This window comes from Aquila chrysaetos, chromosome 1, assembly GCF_900496995.4.
Source record: "Aquila chrysaetos chrysaetos chromosome 1, bAquChr1.4, whole genome shotgun sequence".
Classification (NCBI taxonomy): Eukaryota; Metazoa; Chordata; class Aves; order Accipitriformes; family Accipitridae; genus Aquila; species Aquila chrysaetos.
In genome coordinates this window covers 85,065,535-85,083,239 of record NC_044004.1, presented here as the reverse complement: position 1 = coordinate 85,083,239, position 17,705 = coordinate 85,065,535, and the positions used below count along the sequence as shown (strand labels likewise).

The window sequence follows — 17,705 nt, the reverse complement described above, 5'->3', positions numbered from 1 at the left end:
GTTATTTAGGTCTAAAATATCTGTTACCACAGTGCTGCTTCCGTTGTGAATACAAAATCTGCCTCCACATGGTATCTCAGCTAAATGCTGTATTTTGCAGATTTTGATTTCAGCTCTCTTTTATGACAAATACTAATTTTTCCCCTCAATAAACTAACTCCTTTCCCCATTTCAAATCATGCTAACAGTCTCTTACTTTTTTGTTTTCAGAGAGAAAATCAAGAAAGGTCTTAAAGATTTGGAGGAGGTAAAACCAGCAGGTGACACATATATACATGAAGGATTGAAACAGGTAGGCTTTACTCATCTTCTTGGAATCAGAATACCCTCTGTTCTCACCCTTTGGATAACAACAGCAACAACCTGTAACATAAATGGACTGACTGTATGCCTCAGTCTGTTACACTCAAATCTTTTTGGTTTCCTAAGTGGTCCCAAGATTGCCCAGATACTATGCAAATCCCGTGCAGAAGATTAGCCATCACAGAAAATTGCCATATGGAATTTCTTTGACTTGATCCTTCGCGGTAAAGAGCGGTTCTTTGTCGTGAATTTAACAGCTAACACGGCATACCAATTACATGGTAAATAGTTACACACAGCTTTGTAGGGCTGTGAGCCTAACCGTGCCTTCTAGAGCATGAGCTTACAGAGAGTTTACTGCACAGATGAGCGTTTTCGAGACAAATGGCCTTAATTTTGGACTGTCTTAATTACGGAGTTCCCAACTGCTGTATTTTCTTGAGACGTACATTTAAAGTATACTCTGGGATTTTGCTGAAAGACTCAGGCCCTGAAGGTCAGGATCTAAGCTTTCACTGTTATGGATGGAAACTCAGTTTCTTCCTTTATGCCTATGGAGCCAAGTTTGAAATAGTGATCTGCGGGCTGAAAAGCTAGGCAAACAGAAGTTTGTTGCCATTTAAAAAAAATATTTAGTTTTAAGCCATTCTTTTTACATCTTGGAACCTACTGACTGGCATTTGAAATCTGGGGGTAACGAGGGAAACCTTGTGGTGGATCTGAAGAGAAGTGAGCTTCACAACTCAGAGAGTATCTGTCCTGAAACAATCAAGTGTTTCCAAGGGTTGATCAGTTAGTGACCCCAGCACTTTGGAGATAGGCTCACTGGTGACTGGAAAATACTGATGAATGATTTCTTTGTTAGTAGTGACTTGAAGGGAGGCAGAGGATTGTCACGAGAGATGGGTTTCAAGATGAGGCTGAGTGTTGTTTCAGAAGCTATATTCACTTAGAAGATGCATCTTGGTAAAAAGTTCAGGTGTAATTTTAAGCTGGATAAATATTTTTTGTTTCCAGGCCAATGCACAAATTGCGAAGCAAGGAGCCTCAAGGTTTTCTAGTATCATCATTGCATTGACAGATGGCAAGCTGGATGGTCAGATTCCCTTGTATGCAGAGAAAGAGGTGAGCGCTAGGGGACAATTCATGTTACATTCTGAAGAGTTTGGGTGTTGCCTGTTGAATGAAAAAATGCTTATTCCTCTCTTCTGTTCTGGGGCAGGCAAAGAAATCCAGAGACCTGGGAGCTAGAGTTTACTGTGTGGGTGTCCTTGATTTTGTACAAGAACAGGTAAGAACGTTACTATTTTAGATTACTAGGCAGTGCCTTGTCACAGGGCTTTATACAGTTAATGTTAAGTAATACAGAAATTAATTTTACTTACATTAGGCAGTATAATGTCTTCTCTGGCTCAGGAAGCAGACACTCAGATGTGTACATAGACATACACAGAATGTGTGGGTGTCACTTCCATTGCTGAGAAGACCCGTTGGAATTACCCTTGCTAACTGGAAGCTGCCAGCAGGAAAGGATGCAGGCAAAACCCCTTTCATGAAGTTGGCAGCCAGATTCGGCTACAGGTCGCATGAACAGAGTAGCTATAGACAAGCTTCAAGCAGCATGTATAACATCCTTGGGATAAGAAAAAGAAAGAAGGATCCATGTCCTTCATTGACTGAAAGCTGGTCCAGAGTTGCTATGTCCTAATGAAGGCTGCAGCTACTCTTGTACCGTGAAAGTGACTTAAATGGAGAAGTATACGAAAGACTCTTTACTATAGAAGGCATGTAGAAAGGCTTTTTAATGGAAGGCAGAGCAAACAGGGAGGGTAATTGTAGGAAGAGTTAGGAAATCACTGCAAAGATACAGGCCCTAAGAAGTTTCTTTAGTGTGGTGGTCTGACATGATGGCTAGCCACTATACCATTTTGTTAGCTGCAGTCGGTTGTAGGAAGTCCTCCCATTTAGAAAAGTCCTAGTTAGCCGTGAGGGAACTCAAAGTTTTCCTTCTCTTTGCAGAGATGATGTCAGTTTTTTCTAGACATCCATTTACATTTTAAGGGTGAAAAGCAGCGTGACGAATTTAGTTTGCAAAGTGATTCACGTGTTTGCATGTGTTTTCTCTCCAAAGCTTGAAAAAATTGCTGACACGAAAGAGCAAGTCTTCCCTGTCACTGGAGGATTCCAAGCACTTAAGGGGATAATCAATTCTGTGAGTATCAGGCAATAAGCTTAACATTTCCTGAAGATTACAGCATACTCTCCAGTCCCACTTACTTTTCCAGGCAGAATTGGTTCCTAAATCAGTAATTGCAATATATTAAGTTCTCTCTTCCTTATCTTAGAGACTCAGTTCTGTAAGTTAACATGGCTTGCCACTCTTGCAATTATTCATGTTCAGACCTTGCGTGGAGTTTGAGGACTCCGTACCAGTGCGGTGAGTTTGAAGGGAATGCATTGACGAATGGCTGCAGTAGGTTTAGTCTGAAAAAATCAAGACTGTTACTGCAGGAGAGTTGAGAACAACTGGTTAAAATCATTAGGAATGAGTGCAGTTTAGGAAATTGCCCAAATCTTTGTGTACAGAGAAGCATTCTAAATACATACTTTAGACTTGACTTCTTTTCCCAGTAAGCGGTAAGACTCTCAGTTCCTTTTCCTCGGCATGCCATGAGAAACTCCCATCAGTGAGATGCGGCCATTCAACTAATGACTCTGACTGGCAAGAAGGGATCAAAGCAAGAGGAGCATTTTGGTGGTGATCAGTGGCTTGACAGGGTTTTAGCCGTGTGTCAAGAAAACACCTTTGGTTGTGGGGACCTGATTTATTTGCGTCGTCTTAAACTAAAGGCTCTGTGTTTTATGCAAGGTTAACCGTGCTGCTGCTGCATGTAGGCAGCAGAATGGAAAAAAGCTTACTGTCACAAGCCAAGTCAAAGCCAATAATGAAATCCTTTTTCTGAGAGAGATCCCACTATAATTCATTTCCCTTTCCTTCTTTTTTTTTTTTTTAATAAAGAAAGGATACTACTCACAATACACGCTATTATGCAGTCATGAATTTATCACTTCCCTTGAATAGCGTGGGTTTTGTGGAAGTTAATATCATAATGAAACAACTCATTTTCCTTCTTGTTGCTTAAATTAAATGTAATTTCAGAATCGTCCTTGCACATACTTAAGAGATATAATCCACCTTTTCATGTAGTGACATTTATTTTTCTGAAAAGATAGTACACCCCATGTGGTACTGCTTTTTAAAAATCTCATTCTATGCCATTTTAAAGACTTACAACAATCAGCTATCCTGCTAGTGCAAAGCGATGCAACATTGAAGCCGCTAGTGGTAGACTTATAAATAAAAGCTGAACGTTTAACCCCAGTTGATTATGTTAAGTTTCCAAGGATACTGCATTTCAAAATGCGTATGTCAAGATAGAACTAGATAAAGGACTAAAGACATTTGCGTTCGGAGTTTCCCCTCCAACGAGGGTCACTGACCTGCAGATTGGACCTTTCCAAGGAGTCAGGTTTCTCCAGCCTTCTTGCTCTTTGAGGCAGCAGCAGGAGTACGATCGCTTGAGATTTCTGAAGAGCTCAGCTTGAGGAGTCTGTAATTCAAACACACGGAAGATTGGCATAACCTGTAGGTTGTCCTCTTATCCCCCATTCTCAGCCGAGGTATTTTGGGCAGTCTCTGGCTAGTAGCAGTGTCAGTCTGCCTCTTTTATACCTCCCAGGAGCTTCCAGGCACCTTCACTTTTTTGTGGACAGAGCGAGGGAAGCTTTTCTGATAAGATCTGGCAGGTGGTCTTTGCACAAGCCTCAGTCCAGCTTCTTCTGGCACTTGTGAAAAGCTGAGCGTAAAAATCCCAGATTTGTGCCTATCATAACTGTAGAGCAAGAAAAGACGTACATAATGGCAGCACCTTGTTTTAAGATAACAGCTTAGCGCTGACAGGCACTGTACAGAAAAAGCAAACTTTAAGTACACAGTTCTACAGCTTAAATGCATTGTCTGCTCCTTTAAGCTGTGACTGAATTCCTGAATTGTTTAGGATTTTATTTAACAGACCGGAGCTGGAATAGACATTTCAACGCTTGGCTTATTGCATATTTCTGTCCATAAAAAGACTCTTACGTTGTGGCTGTCGGGGTAGTGGAAGATGTTTTTGCTGATAAAAAAAGGAGCATGAGAAGGCCTTTCTGATAGGAAACATACCACCTGACTTCAGTCTTACCTGCATCAGTCTCAGTTGTTGAGATAAAGGATCAAACAAAACCAGTTAGTACTAGTGATTTGATAGCTCCTGAGAGCTTTTAGAGGCTTGAATATTGTTTACAGCTTTCTGAGAAGCACTGAATCTAACTGGAGTTTCATTTAGCTGTCAAGGCATTTGAAACTCCCCTTCTCTCTTCTCTAATAAGCACATTAAATGTATTTGTTGGAAGGAGGGGGAGAACGATACCCTGCCAGCATCCCTGTTTTATTGCAGAGTGTGGATGAAAGTCTCCATAGGTAGGGTTTTTGGTGGTGGTGTTGTGTTCTGTTTTTTGTGTGCGTGCGTGCTTTTTTTTAAATGCATGCGTGGCGGCTACATTAATGTGATCTTTTGGTATGCTGTAATTATAACTCAATTTTCTTTGAGGGGGTTTTGACTGATAGTGCCAATTAATTCTCATTGCATTATGAAATTGATAAGCAGATCTAATTGAACATGAAATAGTCACAGTTTTCCTTTTTATTTGCAATTATAAATCCATTTCAGTTTGCAAGTTAGCTAGAGAATGCAGGCTCAAAGAGACACTCTGTCGTAAAAGGGAAAGCTAATTTCAACACAGATGAAAATGAAGTGCCCATGTCACAAACATGCAGAAGTATTGCTTAAAGTGCGGTATCAAAGGTGCAGTTGTGAAACCCTCCATGAACATTCTTGAACACTTCTTATTTAGAAAAAAAATACACTGTTTACAGAAATGGTAGCGACCCAGCAATTAAACCCTCAAGCAAAACTACAACACAAAACCGTTCAGTAGGAATGATGGGAGGAGCTGCTCAAAGCCTCTAATACATTTGTCTCTACGGGACTCAGCTGCAAAATTTTTTGGCTGCTACGTTGTTATACTTGTATCAAATTCCAGGAGAGCTGAGCAGTTAATCTTCATGTGTCAATGGAAAAAAAGTGATGAGCTTCATCATAGAGTATCTGTTAGAACTCGCTTCTGCCGTTGTTGGAAGCCTAAGCAATTATTCCAATTTATTTTCTTTAGACTGATACACAAAATGTGTTTAATTGTGGCCAGGGATTAACATTCAAGACAGTTGAGATTGGCATTTAGAGAAAACCTAGCTCAGATGTTGAAGAGCTTGCATTGTGTTTTGACCACCGCCTTAGTTCAGATAAAATCACAGTGAAGTAAGGATTTAAGCATCACCGTGCTGTGTTGTGTTTCTGTTGAACAACATCAACTAATGATTCAAAACTCTGTGCAGACTTCTGTGAAGAGGCGACCGTTTTGTGAAGTTTTCAGCTCTTCTGGCATTGCTAATATCTGACTTTACAAAGCAGTAACTAAACAGCGTTGTCAGGGTAAATAAATCTAAGCAAAAGTCTAGAGCTTAAAAGAAAAATGCTGAAGGCAAGTTATTATGCTATCAGGAACAGTACTGATGTAGTTTGGCTGATAGTTACATGGAGCGTGGCCTCGTGAGTAAGCCATAGCAGTGTGAGCTGTAAGGGTTTGGAAGTGCACAATTTGTATCACCATGTGACAGTTCAGTACTACAGAAGAAAATGAAACCCATTCTTCTTTGCCTTCCTTTCCTATATATGATTTGTGCTGCTGGTTTTTTTTTTTTTACCCATTTGCTAAAGAACCATTTGGGAATGTATCATTTACATTGTTAGATCTGAGTCTGTCTGTCATAACCAAGATAGCACCTTCCTACCTGGCTTCGGGGGGACTGTTGGTGAGGCTGCACATCTCTTGATACAGGGGTGCAAGCAGTCTGTAAGCAAGCTAACGCAAGAGTGCCTCACTTGCATCTGACCAGATATGGTCCTGAACCAGCACTTTGATCGGGAGAAACTGTGGAGACTTTGTGCTTATTAAATAGCTCAGTCAGACTCACAATTAGGCTAAGGGGTCAGTTTTTGCAAGTTGACTAGAGACTGCAGGGCTGACAGCCTTGAGAAAGTTGGATAGTATCTCAGGCATCAGGTAAACTCTTCTTTGTAACGCAAAAAACCAGTACTGGACTCCCTGTGGAGGAGGGGAGCAGAAGATGTTTGTATTCATAGAAGCAGGAAATGTGGCCGTTCTGAACACTGCTCATTTTAGCTGTTTGATCACTTATGAAACGATGAATGGAGGAATAATGAGAAGCAGCAATTACATTAAGGAGCTGGGAGCCAAGGTGCTGCTACCGCTTGAATCAAACACAGAGTCTTTAGACAAGACAGTATCTTTCATAAGGCTGACGTTTCTGTAATGCTCCCATAACATTCTGCTGTAAATCAGTATGATGTTTTATTTGCAATTTTGCCTGCGATTTTTTTTCATGGTTTGCCTACTTTCATGGCATGTTTCTGTGTCTGTGGTTTGCACAACTTAGCAAATCTGAATTGCTTTTGTGCGCCACGTTCTGAAAAACAAATCCGATGAAAGATCCCTGCTTTCCCTTTCGCTTAAGCAAACACAAGTCCTGCTGATTTGTGAGTGAAACTTGTCTGGTTGTCTCTGCAGGCAGAATTGGACAAGGCTTGTGCCTTCAAAAGTTACATTAATGGAACTCGCTTTAGTAACATTATTAGAGTGTGTGACAGTTCTAAGTAGACTTAAACACATTTTTATACTAAAGTGAGTTGGCAGCACTTAATACAGGAAGTTAAAATATATTTTGTACTTAGGAAACCTTGCAGAAAATTATCAGATAAGACTACAGGAACTGATACATGCAGAACTTAAGAGGAAGTAGTCAGTTCAAAAAAAGTTCAGTCCAGAATTGTTTTCTCTTTACTTGTCACAAAATTTCTTAAGAATACTACCTGAGAAGGATTACAAATAGAATCATTAAGCTCTCTTTTTGCTTGCTCATTTTGTAGGCGCTCAATTCTGAATTGTTCATTTTATGTGGGAAAACCACCCTTAAACATAGTGGACAAAAAAAATTCATGGAGACATGCAAGCTGAGCCGTTGCATCACCTAAAACATTTTTGACTGAAGCTAAATTGTCTCCAAGTTGGCTGAGCCCCTCAGGGAAAAACCCTCATCCTTAGCATAAACTTTTAAGTTTGTCCAAGAAAAGTTGCGAATTCATAGATAATATTGCAACAAAATAGACTCGGTAAGTCCTGAATGTCAGTATGGACAGCCCCCCTACAGCTGTACCTTGACTACTGTGTTCAGCTCGGCAGATCTCACTGCGGGAATGGTATTAACAAAGCCTGGAAGAAGGTTAGGTAACAGTGTAACTGTGAGCGGAGAGGGACAGCATGGCAGGAAGGATTGATTCTTGAAAGAACAGAGCAATACATACCTCAGAAGTTCTTTTCTTAGGTGGAGCTTTTTTTGTGAAAATGCTGGCACTGAAATGAGTAGCACCACTTGCTAGGTGGTACCTTACCCTACATGATGAGATTTCTCAACATCTACTCAGGTATCCATTCCTCAGTGAAAGGGTAACCTGCAGGAGAAGAAACCTCAGTGTTTGTAGGGTGTAAACTCCAGGGCTGAAGTGGAGTTAACTCAGAATCATCAAATGAGTGTTCCTAGGAAGAGTAAAATTGAACAAAGGATTAAATGCATCAAGTGTCCTTAAAAAGCAAAATAATATTCGTAACATACCCAGTGGCAGACTCTTGCTAAAGCGGTATAAGCAGGTAGTGCTATAAAAATCTCACTGCCTAATTGGAAAAATTCTTTGCAGTAATACTCTTGTCGATGATAGAGGGAAATCTGCTCCGCTTGTAAAGAACAGTCGGCAAAATCCCTCTAGCTTTCAGATTCATTTGAGCAACAGTGAAGGATATCTATTGAATATCCAGAGGGGTTCCATGTCAGTTAAATGGTTCCTGTATCAATCACTGTGCATGACAACGCATTCCTACCTTTAAAGTTACATGGGTTGGTGACAGCCAGATCAGCAGGGCCCAAAGGGAACCACTGTGCAGAACGTACATGGCAGTGGCACACTCAATAGCTCTCAGTGCTTGACTAGTCACTTCTCATCTTCAATGTGGTGACATTCAGCGTCATTGTCACTTGTACCCCAATGCCTCAGCAGAGAAAGGGTTCACGCAGGCTGTTGACAAGAGTTGGTGAAAAGCAGACCTGTACCTGTGTGCCTTACAGTCTAACAAAAAAAAAAAAAAAATCAGCAGGGGAAGAGAGGCACAGGGAGACAGGCACAGGGAGAGAGGTAAGCGGCCCACGTTGGACAGTGAGTCGGTGCCGGAGGGGCAAAAAGAACGAAGTCTAGTGAGTGATAGTCAGTTATGTTGAGGTAGGCAAAAGCTGTTTCATGCGAAGAACAATTTTAGCCTTTAGGTTTTTAAAACTTAATGCAATGACTTTACAAAAATGTGCCCCAGCCTCTCTCCGTCAATCTGATGCCTTCTGCGCTAGATATGCTATCAGCAGCACTTCCTTGGCCTGACCTGGCTTTTGCACTGGGGTGATAGTGAATTATTAAACTCATATGAGTCAATCAACATCTCCCACTGTTACCTGCTGTAAGGCAACAAGACAGGTCAGTGGAGTTCATATTTATGGAGAATGGGAAACTTAACAACTGCAACCGTTAGTGCTCCAAGGTTAGATGTTCTGGTAAATACACGGTATCTCTAATGTGAATGTTTACTGAGCCTCTTGTGTCCCAACTGCTTGTGTCTCAGTGGCCAAGTTATAGTAATCAGGGACTACCTTATTTTCAAGTAGTCGATACTAATGCCCTGAGCCAGCTCAGCTCACTAGAGCTGAAATTCCTCCCTAGTCTACCTTGCTTAGAGTACGCTGAGTCTGCTCCCTGCTTTTTCCTTAAACCGTGACCCTCAACTGCAGATGAGGGGAGGAGGGTCAACCAATTGACTGCATGCTGTTAAGATTTTTCGAAAGCAAAATCAGCTTAAACAGTTCATTATCAATTATACATCAACTTAATTGGATCATTTCCTGTAGGAACAAAATATGCTCAGCTTATGCACTGGGAATTCAGGAAGCGAACTATTAAACATTTAAAGGGGGGGGGTGGCAGAAGTGCAACAAGTTATCATTAAAAGAATTATTCTGATTAAATCAGTCATCATCTTTACTCCCCTTGGATGGTCTACTACTCAAGCTGCACTGGGTGCAAGGTTTAGAACTAACATTGGGCTGTGTTTTCCATGCAATTGAGACCGAGTAGATGGTTTTGGGAATTACTGCATGTAGTTGTTAGAAGGAATCAATGGCCTGGAATAGAACGCTTTCTGCTCTACCCTTCACTGCTGTGCAGCCCTTAATTTGACATTCTCTGACATATTACAAACCATATAATGTTCTCCTGGAGAACAGAGAGCTTGATAAGCCAGCAACGTAACTGACATGGTTCCAGTTTGTGTGAGCATGCATGTACCTTGTGATTTGGATTTGACTTGTCATCTATTGCTGCGCGGCTATCAGTTCTGTTACATAAGGGATGCTTTAAAACTTGCTTAAGATGAAGCACTCACAAGTCCCAATGAAATATAGTGTTTCCTTAGCGGTAAGTTGATGTGAGCCAGATTTTCCTTACTAATTAAAAAATAAAATAAAATAGCCCAAACAACTTTTTTCCTGTTATGGAAAGCAACAGTTTGTCTTGATTCTTATTTAGACTACTTGATAAGTAATGGGTTTAGGGTTGGTTTTAGTAATTTGGGGCTAAAGGTTCTGATGCTGTTAAAATACACATCTCTTAGGACCCACAGTTTTGTCATCTACATTTGGTTTACTCAGTGACTGCAAATGAGGTGCTGCTTAGACGTTGTGTAATTAGAATATTCTCACTAACCTGACACTGCACCAGGCTTCTCTCTGATGGTTATTTTATGCAAGACCATATGGCTCAGGGATTTTTTTTCATTTAGATAGGGGACAGGATAGCAACCTCCCCCCCCCCCGCCTCCCCCTTTACCCTTGCTCTTTGTCTACGGCATTGCTGAGCAGTGTCAGGAAGTAGGCTGAAATTGGCAGTGAGTTGTAGTTAAGAGCACAGATGTTTGGCAGCAGATAGAGCACAGATAGTTTGGCATTAGGTATTAACTGCTGTAGTTCCTTTGCCGTGGCTTTGTTGGAGAGAAGCATCAAAATGGTGTTTCCTGTGAAAGCAGGTGTTTCATTCCAAGTTATCTTGAATTGATTGTCTTCCATCTAGTGTGAGGTGGCCCTGTTGCCTCATTGCTTTCCACACAGATGAGCGCTGGGAAAAAAATGGGAAGTCACAGGGCTTGCTTTAACACAGTAAGGACACATGATGTGGGACTGAGCCATAGATATCATATGGAATTTCATTTTGCATATGGATCCCATGTTTTGGGGCTGGTTTTTTTATAACACTCTTTTTTCACTAAGTTCATATTATAATGACATGGACCTTGTGACACTAACTGAAAGAATAGAAAATTTCACTTTGGAAACAAGTAATTAACTTCAGGCACTTTAAACATTAGTTGGTATATGGAGAAGCTGACCTAGAGCCTAAGGTGTGCTGTGAAGGTGCTTCTAACTTATAGATCCCGAGTATGATTAAGGTTACTCAAATGTAATCAGTGAAATCAAGGGCTCTACTTAGATTCATTTTCTCTTGTAACCTACTCCAGGTTTTTATCTTTAAAGCCTAACTCCACCACAGTATAAGGGGGCACAACTCCTATTCAGGTAAAAAAAGCAGCAACTCAGGAATGAGAAACCTGTAATGATACTGGCATAAATACAGCCTAAGTTTTTCACCACCCTAACTTCACACGTGTTCACTTCTACATGCTGTGAAGTTCAATGAATTCAGTATGAAAAATACTGATCTATGGACAGTCAGCATTTCATTCTCTAGAACAAAAATAGCAAATGAGTCCATTAAACCAATTAAACACCTCCTGCTTCACTTCCATTTCCTTTTTACTGCCTCAGCAAGAGTGGAAAATAAAAAGTTTTAGGTTACAAGAAAAAAAAAAAAGCTGCCAATAGTACTTCTAAATGACTCATAGAAAAATAAAAACACATGGAAACATGGGTTAAGCCCAGTCCTAATTCAGCCAATCAGCACAAATGAAGCAAAATGATTTTAGGATCTAAAGTAACCACCTGTGTAAACTCAGTTTTGATAGGTTCTGCTTGACTCACTCTGGCCAGAGAGGCTGCTAGCCCAACCTAGCTCAAAATGACTAAACCAAACAATAGTACAAAACAGTTTTCGTGACGCATTCTTCAGAGGAGCTTTGCAGCTCCGAACTGGGATGAAGCTCAAGAAGATACTAACTTACCAGAGAAGGGACGAACTCAAGAGCCTTGTTCCACAAGCTCAGGTTCACACAGCTCCGACCCAGAGTTTCTAGACTCTACTTACGCATGCTGCTAAGCCTACCACTTAAATAGCTGCTCCCCAAGCCCCAGTTGTACAGGTGTGTGGCATCCCCTGATCAGCTCTTAGTGGGAGCCAAAAGGTGTAGGCAATCCCTAATCAGGAAACAGCCCACAGAACTCCAGTATTACAGCTGACAATCAAAAGAGCCTTTGTCTATGTGCACAGGTCCCACTGAGACTAGTAATGCTAAAGGTAGTTTTGAATGCTCATATGTTATCAGAGCCCTCTCAGACGCTGTTTTGTGAGTTAGCTGTAGTGCGTGCCATCTTCCCTTTCTGCTACCCTTCTTTCAGTACATTTTATTGAATTAAGTATCTGTATTTTGCAGTAGCAATTACAAGGTTGTAGGTTTTCCACTGTATCTTGATCGCGGGTGGAAGTAAAAGAGATGCAGCTCTTGGCGATGCAGGTTTCATGGTTAACTGAGAGACACGCTTGGCACAGTATGTGAGGAAAAGCACATCCTCTTTGCATGTTACACTATGTACATAGCTTCTCCAGTTTTAATTATGTTTGCAGTTTACCATATTTCCTAGATCTGCTTTCCTCATGGTTGGTTGTATTTTGCTCACTAGGTGTTACGTTTATAACATCACTAGAGAAAATGATGAATCCCACATTTGGAAGGGAGCGAGGAAAGAAAAGAAGGCAGAAGTCTCCACAGAAAAGCCACTGTCTCGAGTTTGCTGTTAGACTAGCATTTAAGGTTTTTTTTTTTTTTTTTTTAGTGTTGTTTTGCCATCTTTCTGAATTGTGCAGCGCACATTTTGCAGTGAGTGTACGCATGACTGGCTGGCGGCGTATCAATAGGCAGTCCTTCAGTTGCAAGCTCAGAGTGCAATGAGCAGGAGCTAATACTGCTGTAAATATATTTTTGCACGTGGACTGTGGAAGTGATTATATTGCACTGTCAGCATGTTTTGCACGTCTTGCCATACCTGAGTACAGCAAAGAAGATTATTTTTTAAAGGCAAACATTTTTTTCCTCTTTAAAACTTGGTTCTGGAAATAGCAAGTTAGATGCATTTGTTTTATTACAGTACATACACTTTCGTTCATGGAACCATATTGTCTTCCCCTGTAAAGAGTCAAGCCGGCCTGGTTTGGGATCGGCTTCCAGTGAGCAACTATGTAAACGAAGAGGTGCATGTTTGAAATGGAACTGTAGGGAGCAAAGGCCACCGGTGACTCTGGAAATCCTTAGCTGTTCCAAACTATTAACATGCCAAGTCTGATCAAAATGTGTCAAGGAGCTTTCTTCTTCCAGCAGTTCACGGTTATAGTAATCTTCAGCAGGAAACCAACACCTTGCACATCCATATATCATTTTCTAGTTTCAGAACAGTAGACTTAAAAATTTTTATGGCGGTTCAATAAAGAATCCAGCTGTGCTGACGACCTGCCTGAAATCCTGAACTCAGCGTACAGTTCCGGGGAGGAACAGATGCCACGCGAGTTATGATTTATGGTGCTGACTGCTGCCAAAAACTTTTGAACTGCAAACTGGGGCTAAGCAAAATCGAATGGTGCTGTGAAATAAATTGACACTTGGCGTATTTTGTTAATTGTTCACGTACAGTTGGGTCGCTCGTGGCTCGTTAGTACTGTATTGTTCTCACAATTTCTTGGAACATGAAATTCATTAAAGTGCTGGAAGGGAAAGTTGTTGTTTTAGCCTGCGTGTAACACTGTACCGCATGGTACAGCTCTGTTCCACAGTATGTTCTGAGTGTATGGTAGTCAAAATACTTAAAAAGCTGCAGGAGCCACACTGCTTTACTGTTGAAATTCCGAGAACTTCTAAGAGACAGTAGCAAGGGTGAAAAGTGAGTCACAGCAGAGCTAGGCCCAGTCTGTGACAAGTTAAAGAGGTACTGGAAGATGCAGAAGGCACGTTTTCTATTGGAAGAAGTGTTCACATAAAGCAGGGGCGAGATCTATGACAAGGCAAAATTTATGAACAGAGGTGGAGTTTGCAAAGACTGTAAGCACTAGTGAGCCTTATGTCATCTTGTTGTTTGGCTGCCTTTTTGCAATTTATTGCAGGGACATCTGCCTTTTCTATGCTAATGGAATTATTTGCATAGGTGTATTGTTTGTGCAGCTTAAATCTAACAAAACATGATTCTGTTTTTCAATTCAGACACGTACAGGTCACAAACTGACAATGTTTCTGTAAAACATCTCTAATTGAATTAAATGTTTTATTGACAACAAAAATGCTAAACCTCTTATGTAGGAAGCGAGCTGTGAAGTTTATGTGAGCCTTCGGGAACCTTCTAGTGGGAAGTGCATAGAAATCCATGCCACTGATAAGGTTTGATATGGATTTTAAGTACTGATTAACAATCAGGTTGTTCAGAAAAAAATTCGCTAGATGAAAAGTGGTCCCAAACTTTATCAACTTTATAAAGTGGATGGACTTTGTACAAGCGTTTTAAGAAAAAATTTACATGTGTACTTGTTTGTGCCTGGGGAAGATTAAACTTATATGGAACACAAAACTGTCGGTGGCTTGTTAGCCTCTGAAATAGCTTAAGAGATGCAGATAGGTGACAGTCAGACAATGTAGGACTTAAAGAGAAAATTTGAATGCTAGTTAGCTGGTTCAGGAGCTAAACATTTCTGGTTCTGGTTGCTGCATGCTTTGCTGCTGTCAGTGAGCTGATAGAAAGCGTTTGACGGTAAGAGTTGAGTACTCGGAGACTCCTCTAAAGGGACAGAGCCTTGAGAGCTGTGTGCATGCCAGATTCTACAGGACTGTTGTGGAAGGAAGCTGAGTCTAATTTTCTGTATGGGACATCAAAGCCTTGATCCAGCAAGGGACATCTTTAACTGTAAGCCAGGATCTCATCCCACTGTACTGAACAGGATATTAATATGCTTAAAGTTACGCATGCAGATAAGGAATGCGATAGCTGGCTCACAGACAGAACTGGGCAGTCCAGCAGCTGATTTACGAGTGACCTATTCAGAAAAGAAAAGCTTGTTTGGCCAAATAGAATCCAAGCTTATGTTAGTGAGTTTACATCAAGGGTGAATTTGCTTTTGAGTGCCCATGGGATAACTCGGATACCTTTATTCTGATAAATTCTGCTCTCAGAAGTATTCTGAAATGATTAACTTGCATTACTGAGAAATGCTATGGAAACCGTACAGTATGCATTCACTTAATAGCCATAAGATGTGATTTCACTAAAAGCCTTAGACGCTCCTCTGCCTTCAGCCAACCCTCAGAAGCCGTGCTGGGCGGTGTTTCCAGTGCTGAGCATAAGCTGCGTTCATGCCACTTGTTATTGAGGTAGCTGTTGTAGTAACTCTTCATAGAAAACAGCATAACAACATTTTTTTAATCTGGGATGCTCAGCGGCTGCTGCTGCTGCTGCAATATGGCAGTGACGCAACACATCCCGTATATAGAGGAGCCACAGAATAGGGTTCCCTCAGCAGTGTGTTGTTCTGTTGTTGTTGAACAAGAGGATGTTTCGGGCCTGAATTTCATGTCTCATTTTCTTCAAGTACAAGAGACTGACTACCTCGGAAGAGCAGAACTCTACTGCCTTCCCTTTTCCAGCAGCCACACATGCTTCCTAACAAGTGTTAAAATGGCAAGCTCAGAGCCATGTTTTTGATGTGATCCTCTGCACTTTGATTAGCATCTGTGTGTTTCCAGCTGTAACCTGTTCCACATAGGACAGTTCTGTCTCAGACTTGGAAGAACCACTCTGTAGTTCCTCCACACTTCTCCATTTCTGAAGCTGTAAGACAACAGGACACAGGCTGACATGTTTCAACTCTGGTTTTGCACTTTGGTTTGTGGGGAAATGTTGCTTTCTGGGACAGCTAGCATTTAGGGAGGAAAGCCTTTGCAAGCCCAGGAGAAGAGAGCCCTATATTTGGTGTGGAGCTCTGGAAATGAAATGGATGACATCAGCTCTCTGCATCTCTCCCTGTATGCTGTTCAACTAAGGCAATTTATAGTCTTACTGGATTTTTTTTTTTTATGTCAGCATAGTGTTTAACTATCCTATCCAAGGATGGCCTTATATAGTGATTATTTCAACTTTCCTTGTGGGCATTAGGTTTCTAAATAATGAATTTGCAATGCCAGATCATTCTCTTTGATTATCCTCAACAGGGAAAGAGGGAGCATAGTGCAGATTTTTTGTAGAGTTCATTTTGATCTTGCTGACTCTGCAGCCTAGGTTTCCACAGCAAGATAGTTTAAAGTTCGTTTTAAATTTTAAGCATGCAAATTATATGCATGCTTTGGTTTCTACATTGCCATAGTTAAATGTGCTTTGTAACACACAAGTGAGATGGCTCCATTAAAAGCTATTAATGTTGAGACTGGTCGGATCCCTCCTCTTGGACTGCAGAAGAAGCAGCAAGGATACTAGGTTTCAGCTGTGTGTGAAAGCTGCCACGCACTGGGCATAAGCCCAGCGCTTACCCCTTTCAACCGTATGGTAATGCACCAACATCCTGAAAAGGGGAACTTTGACAGTTAACATGCTTCTTGGAAAATCCCTCATCAGCTGTCGCTGAAAGATCATTCCACAGGGTACTAGGAAGGGTGAAACAGGAACAGCCCTGATATAGAGATATGAAGGCATATTAAGTAATGAACATGGATCATAAGGCAAGATGAGTAAGATGCCTTCACATCATTCCTCCTAAGGAAAAGAGACAAGCCTTTTATTGGAGTGCACCTGGAGGGAACAGCTTGCATGGAAAGAGTGAGAAAAAGATTAAAACAGATAGAAAAGAGCATGAGCCAGAGCAAGAAAAGGGTAAAGAAAGGCCACAAGTTTCTATACATCCTTTTAAGATGCAAAAATATGTTCTCCTCTCCCGCATGTGAAAGAGCAAGTGGTGACTGCTGTCTTTGAAAATATTTTCAGGTTTTCTATTGTGACAGCTAAATGCTAGTTACCATAGCCTTGTGAGCCAAACCATTCAAACTGATTGTGCTTGGGACATCTAATGGGATTTGATCCTTTGCAAGAATGCTCTGATTTTTACTTAATTGATGGAAAATTTGGTTCTGCATCTTGTTTCAGTGTTGCTTAGAGAGAGTGTTGAGAAGAACCCAGAATTTAAAAGGCTGAGCAAAGAGCTATCTATATGCTTTTAGGTTGGTTCCACCTGATTCCAGTCAATTCTTTACAGGTTTCTTTTATTTCTGCCTCTTAAGGTTACTTGATGGTTGTTGAAAGGAAGGAGGTTTGTCAGGGACAAGGCAGATTTCTACACCATTATCTTTTTTTTTTTTTTTTTTAAAGCATGGGCTATCAAGAAGCTTTTTGAAGGATGGAAAAGAACTAGTTAAACTTACAAAAACAAGTTTTGGTATTTTCACACAGGTTTTTTTTCCCTAGTGTAAGCTTTGTTTGGGTGAAAATGACAGTCTTAGGCCACCACACTTGCAAAGAGACTGAGGATCTTTGAACAGTACAGCTTTCTCAAGCCAAGTGGAGAACGGCAATAATTAAAATGATGAAAAATTAGTGTCAAAGGAATTGTTTATTTCTAGGAACAGTATTAAACCCCAGTATTTTCCCGCTTTACGTCAGGAGCAGCACATCTACATGTATAAATATGAATTCCATGCTGCCATGCAGGAAGTCAGTGTATCCTGAACCCTATATTGAAATTGTATTTTGTTCATGGATTGTGATCATTTAACCTAGGCCATATTTTATCTCAGTTGGGGTTGGTTCCTCCTCCACAGTTTATTCTTAAATCCAGAAGGCGTTAAGCATGTCCAAATACGTTCTTTTCCTGTTTTATATTGCA

General features: G+C 40.9%; 1 protein-coding gene across 3 annotated transcripts in view; it reads left to right on the top strand.

The window, feature by feature from the left end:
• The window catches only part of ANTXR2 (ANTXR cell adhesion molecule 2), a 118,355-nt gene that overhangs the window by 11,433 nt on the left and 89,217 nt on the right, over positions 1–17,705 (top strand). For all 3 annotated transcript variants that reach the window (XM_030007609.2, XM_030007599.2, XM_041123188.1), the window contains exons 4-7: positions 211–292; positions 1,321–1,428; positions 1,526–1,594; positions 2,435–2,515. In XM_030007609.2, the coding sequence (XP_029863469.1) occupies positions 211–292; positions 1,321–1,428; positions 1,526–1,594; positions 2,435–2,515 (340 nt within the window). The remainder of the gene's footprint in view (positions 1–210; positions 293–1,320; positions 1,429–1,525; positions 1,595–2,434; positions 2,516–17,705) is intronic.